General features: G+C 64.7%; 1 protein-coding gene across 1 annotated transcript in view; it reads left to right on the top strand.

Annotated features, from left to right (window-relative positions):
• The window catches only part of HDAC7 (histone deacetylase 7), a 13620-nt gene extending 4919 nt beyond the window's left edge, over positions 1–8701 (top strand). The window contains exons 13-25 of the mRNA XM_056117808.1: positions 974–1107; positions 1180–1300; positions 1378–1427; positions 2374–2481; positions 3350–3405; positions 3489–3576; positions 4635–4754; positions 4872–4969; positions 6362–6480; positions 6805–6938; positions 7103–7187; positions 7941–8070; positions 8160–8701. Coding sequence (XP_055973783.1) covers positions 974–1107; positions 1180–1300; positions 1378–1427; positions 2374–2481; positions 3350–3405; positions 3489–3576; positions 4635–4754; positions 4872–4969; positions 6362–6480; positions 6805–6938; positions 7103–7187; positions 7941–8035 — 1208 coding nt within the window. The 3' untranslated portion in view covers positions 8036–8070; positions 8160–8701. The remainder of the gene's footprint in view (positions 1–973; positions 1108–1179; positions 1301–1377; positions 1428–2373; positions 2482–3349; positions 3406–3488; positions 3577–4634; positions 4755–4871; positions 4970–6361; positions 6481–6804; positions 6939–7102; positions 7188–7940; positions 8071–8159) is intronic.
• Positions 8702–9124: the final 423 nt, after the last annotated feature.

Here is a 9124-nt window from a genome sequence, read left to right as displayed (position 1 = left end):
TTCGATTCCCAGCAGCCCATATGGTCCCCCGAGCACTGCCTGGAGTAACTCCTGAGTGCAGAGCCAGGAGGAACCCCTGAGCATCGCTGGGTGGGACCAAAAAGCAATAAATAAATAAATAAATAAATTTAAAAAATTTAAAAAAAAGTGAGACTGTGTTGGCTTCCCATCCCAGCGTCTCTTTCCCCCGTTCTTTGATGTGGAAAATTAAAGTGGTCTTTGGATTGTTAGACACTTGATTTTTCCTCGTTTGAATTCTTTCTACTTAAGTCTTCCCTCAACCAGAGGATGGTTTGCCAAGGCGCACTTTTTTTTTCTTTTTTGGTTGTTGGGGCACACCTAGTGGCACTCAGGCAGGGGTTACTCCTGACTCTGTGCTCGGGGATGCCTCCCGGCTCTGTGCCCTGCTTGCGCTCCTTTCTCTCTGGACTCCTCACCTGGAGTGGCATTCCCAGGTCCTGGAAATGGTGGCCCTGGTGTGCCCAGAGGCTCTGAGGGCCCCTCCCCCAGCAGTCTCAGGGCCTTTCAGGCAGCTACCGCAGCCTCCTCTGCTGAACTCCTCTCCCAGTGCCCCACCCGACCACCTTAGGGGTCCTAGGAATCTTTTCTCTCCTAACCCCCTTGAGTTATGCCATCCAGGGAGGAGCCCCCATACCAGGCCTCTCTCTGATTGGCTCTGAGCTCCCTTGTGGGAGCCTGTGGAGTGAGTCGGCATTGCAAGGGTCAGGTGTGGAGAAGGCAGTGGTGTGGTAGTGTCCACTAAAGGGCTGTGTGTGTGTGTGTGTGTGTGTGTGTGTGTGCACGCGCGCGCGTGTGCGTGTGCGCGTGCATGTGTGTGCGGACCGTGTCTCCCGTGTAGAAGGCATTGATTGGAAGTCTGTGTGCGTGTGTGTGCGCGCGCCCGCACGCCCGCCCGCATCTCTGGGTGTGAAGGGCGGCCTGGCTCAGGGGCCGCCCTCTGACCCCCTCGCAGGGCTGGTGTATGACTCGGTGATGCTGAAGCATCAGTGCTCCTGCGGAGACAACAGCCGGCACCCGGAGCACGCGGGTCGTATCCAGAGCATCTGGTCGCGGCTGCAGGAGCGGGGGCTGCGGAGCCAGTGTGAGGTGAGGCGGCGGGTCCGAGAGGGGTGGGGAGGGGGCCCCCGAGTGCAGGCACTGAGCTCCCTGGCCCTGCAGTGTCTCCGGGGCCGCAAGGCCTCGCTGGAGGAACTGCAGTCTGTGCACTCGGAACGGCACGCTCTGCTCTACGGCACCAGCCCGCTCAGCCGCCTCAAGCTGGACACCCGGAAGCTGGCAGGTAGCCCCCCCCCCGCGACCCCCGGCACTCCGACCCCCACCCCCACCGGGCAGCCCTCCTGACGCTGCTCTCCGCAGGGCTCCGGGCAGAGCGGATGTTCGTGATGCTGCCCTGCGGCGGGGTCGGGGTAAGTGTGCCGGGTCCTGAGCGGGACCTTCTCCTTCCACTCCCCCTCCAGGCCCAGCCCTATGCCCCTCCGGCAGCTGGGCGCCCCTTGGACTGTCACTGTGTCCCCCCAGCGTGGGCCGTGCCTCCCGTGTGGAAGGCCTCGGTTAAGGCAGGCTCCGAGGCCAAGGCCAGCGGGCGCTCGGGTCTCGCCCTGCAGAGGACTCGGGGCCAGGAGGGACCGCCCGGTCCCGGCTGAGGGGCTCCGCTCGCCGCCAGCCCTGCCTGCCTGCTCCCCCGAAAGGGCCTGCGGGGTTCCCCGCCAGGCTGGAGGAGCCGGGAGCCGTCCCGGGGGTGCTGCGTGGGCTGCCCCGCGGAGTCCTGCCCGCAACTTCCTGCCTCTCGGCCACCTTCTGGTTTTTCCAACTGTTGTTGCTTCCGTGTTCTCCTGCCTCCTCTCCCTCTCTCTGTCTCTCTCTCCAGCCTCTCGCGACTCTCTCTGCCTTCCTGGCCTCTCTCGGTCCGCCTCGCCCTCCCCATCTCCCCACCACGCCCCCGGCCCCTCCCTCGCCCCGAGGCCCAGGGGCTGGGTTTGGGGGGCCTCGCAGCCCGGGCTAGGGGCCCCGAGTGGAAGACAGTGGTGCGGACGGCCCCTCGAGCTCCGACCGTCCTGCCGGGCCTGAGCAGAGCCAGCTGGGCTTAAGACCCCTCCCGGCCCAAACCCCAAGTCCCGCCCAGGTAACGCCAGGCCACGGCCTCCCCGCGGGGAGGCAGGCGCAGTGCTGCCACCGGACGAGGGCTGGTGGTGTGGCCGCCGCCGGGAGGGGGACACCGAGGCCTTGCCTGTGGGCGGTGGGCACCGGGGAGGCAGCGCCGTCTGCCCAGCTCCCTGCCCCTGGACTCCGGCTGTGGGGTGGGCCCCACTCCTGGCCCTGAGCTGGCGCCGCTGCTGACTCGGGCCCCTGCAGGTGGACACGGACACCACTTGGAACGAGCTGCACACCTCCAACGCTGCCCGCTGGGCCGCCGGCAGCGTCACCGACCTTGCCTTCAAGGTGGCTGCCAGAGAGCTAAAGGTGGGCGCTCGGAGAAGGCGGGCGGCGGGAAGGCCCGAGGCCCGGACCCGCCTCCCTCGGGGAGGCCACCGGGAGCACGGAAGGGAAATGGAGAGCTCGGGACCAACAGGAAGTCTGCACCCCCGGCTTGTGGGACTCGGCAAGGTGTCACACCACTGCCCCCTGTGCCTGGGTCTCCCAGAGTGGTCGGCGGGAGCGGGACCTCTCTGTCCACTGGCCCGCGAGCCGGCACATAGGAGCGTCTGTGTGCAGTGACCAGACTGGTGCCGTGTGCGTTTGCCGTGTGCGTTGACCATCTTCTGAGGGGCTTGTCCTGAGGTCCCCAACCCCTATTGTTGAAGACTCATGGCCCCAGTGCCTGCACACCCTCGGGGACACAGTTCCTGGGGGACCGGGTGGCCAGCACAGTGCTGTGCTTGGAACCCCGCATCCAGCACTTAACAGCCAGGCAGCTGTGCGGAGCAGACGCCTACAAGTCTCGGGTTTCTCCGGTCTGTGCAATCGAGATCATAGGAACTTTTGTTTTCCCAGGGTAGGGTGAGGATTAGGTAATGTTTACCCCCGAGCACTGCCGTGAGAATGCAGTGCTCAGCCCAGCGCCAGTTTTGTGCCACCAACAGTTGTCATTACAAGTGGCAGTAGCTGGGGACTCCGGGCCGGGGACTTGGTTCACATGCAGCCTGAAAGCCGGGGAGCCAAGCCCTATGGACCCAGTCTGGCCCGGATGCCGCCAGGCCTCTGTCTGCAGCTGTGCTGGGCTCCTCTCTCGGGGAGGAGCCCGGGGCTGGGTTTGGGGAAAGAGGGAGGTCAGGTTCGTGGAGAGCTGGGTCAGAGGCGGGTTGGTGACAAACATTCTTTCTGTTCCCAGAACGGTTATGCTGTGGTTCGACCCCCAGGACACCATGCAGAGCATTCTATAGCCATGTAAGGCCCAGGACAGACCCGGGAGGGGGGGGAGGGGCTGGGGTCGGCGGGGGGAAGGGCAAGCGTGACCTCTCTCTCCCCAGGGGCTTCTGCTTCTTCAACTCAGTGGCCATCGCCTGCCGGCAGCTGCAAGAACAGGGCAAGGCCAGCAAGATCCTCATTGTGGACTGGGTAGGTCCCCCCCCGCCACCCCTCACCCATGGGCCGGGCCCAGCGGGTAAGTCGAGTCTCGGTTCTGCACGTAGCTGACCTCACAATGTGGTCGCAGACCCGGGTGGGGTGTGAGGAGCTTCGGTCACGGCAGGTGCCCCAGCCAGCTTGTCTTGTCAGAGTCTGGCCACTGCAGGCCACATGCCACAAGTACACGAACGTCTGCGTCTTCTCAGCAGATTGTGGCAGTAAGTAGGTAACGTGGACGTAGCCCTCGTGGAACCCAGATGCTGGTGTTTCCAGCACGAGACTTAGGTTTTCGTGGGGTTTGGTTTGTTTTGCCTTTTGGGTCACACACCTGGAGAAGCTCAGGGGTTACTCCTGGCTCGTGCACTCAGGGATTACTCCTGGCGGCTCAGGACACCATATGGGATGTCAGAGAACGAACCCAGGTTGGCCGCCTGCAAGGCAGAGGCCCTCCCTGCTGTGCTATCACTCTGGCCCCCTCGATACTTATCTTTAACCTGGACTGCAGTGGTCTATAGAGATGAGGAGTGGAGGCACAGGTGAGGGCCACGACTTGCACACACACACACACACACACACACACACACACACACACACCCCTAGGAGGCCAGGACCTGGGCTGGTCAGCTCCGCAGCGCCTGCATCCAAGTGCAGAGCTGTCTACACTGACCCTGAGGGCGGGGATGGCGCTGTGCAGATCTAGGGAACAGTCCACAGTTCTCCACGCTGAGCCCTGGGGTCACCAGGGGCTTGGCCCAAGGCTCCCCCCAGGCGGTTGGCATCTCCAGGACCTCCCTGGGCCTCAGACCTTCCCACTGCATGACCTTGAACCCAAGCGTGAGGTTTGACGCGTGCGACCCTGGACGTGTGCTGTCCTACTACTGACGTCTGCCACGCAGCGACTTGTGCTGGCACTCCTGAGGGTCCGAGTGCCCACCCTTTCTGTCTCGGCCTCTGTGTGCAGGCACAAAGAGAGGCCCCGAGGGGTCTTTGCCTCACTGTGGTCCTTAGATCCCGTGGACTCTGCCTGACCCACGACTTCTCCCCCACAGGATGTCCACCATGGCAATGGCACCCAGAAGACCTTCTACCAGGACCCCAGCGTGCTCTACATCTCCCTGCATCGCCATGACAACGGCAACTTCTTCCCAGGCAGCGGGGCTGTGGAGGAGGTGACGTCCCACCCGGGCGCCGGTCTGCAGACCCTTCCCTCTCAGCCTGTTTTCAGCTGCCAGCCCCCACCCCGGGACGCTGCTCGCCTCAACCTCTCTCTTGCTTCCTCGCTTCAGGTGGGGGCTGGCAGTGGTGAAGGCTTCAACGTCAACGTGGCCTGGGCTGGAGGTCTGGACCCCCCCATGGGGGACCCGGAGTACCTGGCTGCCTTCAGGTAACTGCTCTGGAGGCTCCCAAGGAGAGGGCCCGACGTGGCCACTGGCTCCTGCTCCTTGTCCTGGCCGGGCAAGGCTGGCGGGGTGCTTGGCCCACCAGCGGCCCCTCCCCCGGTCACTCGACGTTGGAAGTCACTTCCACAGTGCCCAAGGAATACGCCCAACAAGAACGAGCTCCAGTGGTGGGGGGACAGGAAACAGACACTGTCACTGTCACTGTCGTCCCGTTGTTCATCGATTTGCTCGAGCGGGCCCAGTAATGTCTCTATTTTTGAGACTTGTTCCTGTGTTTGGCATATGGAATATGTCACGGGGAGCTTGCCAGGCTCTGCCGTGCGGGCGAGATACTCTGGGTAGCTTGCCGGGCTCTCCGAGAGGGGCGGAGGAATCAAACTCGGGTCGGCCACGTGCAAGGCGAATGCTCTACCCGCTGTCCTATCGCTCCAGCCCAGGAAGCAGACAAGCATGGGGGGAAAAAGTCAAAAGGTGCTTTCCAGCATCGCCTGTTAACATTAGGGCCAGTGCTGACCCTAGAGGAAGGACAGGGCCACCAGACTCGGTCAGAGAAAGCTGCCTGGAAGAGGCGGCTTCCTGCAAAGAGGAGGAGGAGGGAACACAGATGTGTCGCTAGGGGGAGGTACTTGGGCAAAGTCACGTGGGGGGGCTTTGGGCTCTGTTCAGGGACCCTCTCTGTGCTCCACCAGGGAAGAACCCTGGAAGTAGGTTTCCAGATCCATTTCTGGAGCTAATTTTCCTGGGGCCGTGGCCCTGGTCGTGGGTCTCCGGAGGCCTGGGGTCTAGAGACACAGGATGAAGTTGGGTCTGCAGTGGTGGGAGCAGCCGCGAAGGCCGGCAGGGGCTGGTGGGGGTGACAATTAGGGCCAGGAGGCCCATGGGCCGCCCTGCAGGGAATACTGGTGGGATGTGGTCAGCTCAGTTCAATGAGGGTCCCGGGGGCTGGAGTGATAGCACAGCGGGTAGGGCATTTGCCTTGCATGCGGCCGACCCGGGTTCGGTTCCCAGCATCCCATATGGTGCCCCGAGCATCACCAGGACTGATTCCTCAGTGCATGAGCCAGGAGTAATCCCTGAGTATCGCCGGGTGTGATCCAAAAAGAAAACAAAAAAGACCAAACAAAGAGGGTCCCACAGAAACATGCACGCCCCCCTCCCCTCCCGCCGGCAGGCCTCTGCGGCCCCGTTCTCGGCTCCCTCTGCCTCTCACCAGCATCCGGGGTCCAGGGCCGCAGGAACACATCGCTGACACCTCCGGGAGGCGGGGTGCTGTGGGGTGCTGAGGGCAGGATGGCCTGCCGTGAAGAGGGTTGGCGGGCTGACACCAGGGAACACCCTTGACCTCTGCCCTGAGCGCCCCTCTTCCTCCCCGTCAGGGTGGTCGTCATGCCCATTGCCCGAGAGTTCGCCCCGGACCTGGTCCTGGTGTCGGCCGGGTTTGATGCCGCGGAAGGTCACCCCGCCCCGCTGGGCGGCTACCATGTTTCAGCCAAGTGTAAGGAGGGTCCGGCCTGGGGTGACCGGTGGATGGTGAGCTCAGCTGGGAGGGCAGTGCTGCCCGGAGAGGGTGGTACCCAGCCGGGGGGCGGGGGGGCCTGGCCGCTGCCGGGCGCCTCTCTCCTGGCATGGCCCAGGCTGGGGCCAGCGTGAAGCTGGTTTGGCAGCTCCCGAGGCGGAGCGCCCTTGCAGAGGAGGTGGGAGGCGGGGGCCGGGGTTCGCGAGCGAGCACTGCCACTCCCGAGGCGGGACCACCGGCACCCAAGGGGAGCGGGGGGGGGGGTGGGCTCCTCCCCCACCGACGCCGCCCGCTGCCCCACAGGCTTCGGCTACATGACGCAGCAGCTGATGAGCCTGGCGGGGGGCGCCGTGGTGCTGGCACTGGAGGGCGGCCACGACCTCACGGCCATCTGCGACGCCTCCGAGGCCTGCGTGGCCGCCCTCCTGGGCAACAAGGTGAGCCGCCAGGGGGCTGGCCAGAGCGGACCCCTCCCCGCAGGCCGGCCGGGGGCCACAGACGCCTTGCCTGCCCCGGGGAGCCAGGGGCAGCTGCCTGTTGTGCCCAGGGAGAGCGGGGCTGCCGGTGCCCTGGCACGGGAGCCAGAGTGCTGTCCCCCCAGGTGGACCCGCGCTCGGAGGAAGGCTGGAGGCAGAAACCCAACCTCAACGCCATCCGCTGCCTGGAAGCCGTGATCCGGGTGCACAGTGAGTGTGGAAGGGCTCAGGGCACCCCGCGGCCAGCCCAGCTGCAGACAGTGGCGGCCCCAGGGCCGGATGGGCCTTTGGCCAGCGCCCGGAGCCAGGCCGGCCGACACGCCGGGCCCTGCTTGCCGAGAGCGCCGCTTCCTGCATCTGCCCGGGCCCTGGCCGCGTGCGTCCTCGCTCCAGATCAGCCTCCGGAGCGGCCTGGGCTAGACCCGACCCGAGCCAGCGCGGCTCCCACCCACCCGAGGGCTGAGGAGGGAGAGGGGAATGGGGCCCCTCGCGGCCACGTGACCTGCGCTGGGGGGTGGGGCGTGTCAGGGAGGCCTCGTGCTGAGGGTGGGCTCAGCGCTGTCCCCAAAGCAGGCACAAGCCCTGGCTCCAACCTCAGGGTCCGGCCGGGCCGTGCGCACGGTTGTGTGTGCCCACGTATGTGCATGCGTGCGTGTTCACATATGTGCACGTATGCCCATGTGTGTGTGCATGTGCGTGCACGTATGTGCATGTGTGTGTGCGTCCATGTATGTGCGTGTATGTGCGCCCAGGTATGTGTGCATGTCCACCTATGTGCAGGTGTGTGTGCCCGCATGTGTGCATGCCCACATACGTGCATGTGTGTGTGCGTGCCCGTGTGAGTGCAGGTGTGTGCCCGCATGTGTGCGTGCACATGTCTGTGCATGCGTGCACGTGTGTGTGCATGCGATGTGGCTGGGGGCTTGTGTCCCTGACCCTTTCTGGTCCGGCTTCTTGCCCCAGGTAAATACTGGGACTGCATGCAGCACCTGGCTTCCTGTCCAGACTCCTGGGTGACCGGGGCCAGTGCAGAAGAAATGGAGGTGGTGACCACATAGGTGTTCCCCTCCGCGGGCATCCCGTCTGAAGAGAGGTAATGCCAGGACCCTTCCCGACAGACCCACCCCCCCCCCCCCGTTGCTCCTGGAGGGCCCCGGCCCACCCGTGTCCTCTGCCCTGCAGGCTGTCTGGACAACTGGCGGAGGACAAGCGAAGGCGACTCCCAGCCCTCAGAACCGTCTGCCCATCCCCCCTGCCCGCCTACCCAGGTCTCTCCTCCCCTCTGGCGACTGTCCCTGAGGCCTTCAGAGACGTGGCGGGCAGGCCAGGGGCCCCCGGAGCCCGGGGCTCTGGGCTGGGAACCAAAGAAGAGCCCGAGAGGCGGCAGGCCAGGGGCAGGTCATCCTGCGGGGCCAGGCCCCCCTCCTCAGGACCACGCAGGACACGGGCGCAAGCGCCCCCTGTAGCCACTGTCCTCAGCTCTGCAGACCCAGACTTTGCACACAAAAATGTGAACTGGGCCTCAGCCGGCCTTGCCCCCCCAGCCTGGGGCAGACAGAGCCACAGGGTCCCGGAGCCGCGTGCAGGGCTCGAGAAGCTGCGCCCAGCCCCGGACGCAGCCACCAGCAAAGCCCCCGTCCGTGTGGCCCCGCCCACCTCAGGGAGGACCGGGCGGGCGGAGGCTCCTGCGATCGTGCTCCTGACAATGGTGCCGAATGTTCATCTCCCTCAAAAGCACAGCGCCACCTCCAGGGAGCCCTCCATGAGCCCCGGCTCATTCTGACGGACTGGCCGGGCTGAGGAGAAGAGGGTGGGGGAGCGGATGTGAACTGCAGGACGGGAAGTTGTCGGCAAAGGCTTCAAGGCTCCTGGGGTCCAGCCTGGGGCCAAGACAGAAAGTATTTGTGTGTGTGTGGGGGGGGGGGGGTGCGCGCGCACGTGTGTGTGTGTGTGTGTGTGTGTGTGTGTCTTCCCCAGGACCCACCATATCCTGTGTATGTATGCATGTTTTTGTAAAAAAAAAAAAAAGGGAGGGATCTGAACAATAAATGTTTCATTTGCCTTAAGGTGCACGTGTACAGGCCTCCTAGGGAAGGGGGGAGCGCGGGGAGAGCCATGGAGGCGGCAGGCTGGGGCACCCCCTCTTC

This window comes from Sorex fumeus, unplaced genomic scaffold (genome assembly GCF_029834395.1).
Source record: "Sorex fumeus unplaced genomic scaffold, SorFum_2.1 ptg000036l, whole genome shotgun sequence".
Lineage (NCBI taxonomy): Eukaryota > Metazoa > Chordata > Mammalia > Eulipotyphla > Soricidae > Sorex > Sorex fumeus.
Note: the sequence above shows the minus strand (reverse complement) of the source record. Positions and strands in the feature narration are given on the sequence as shown.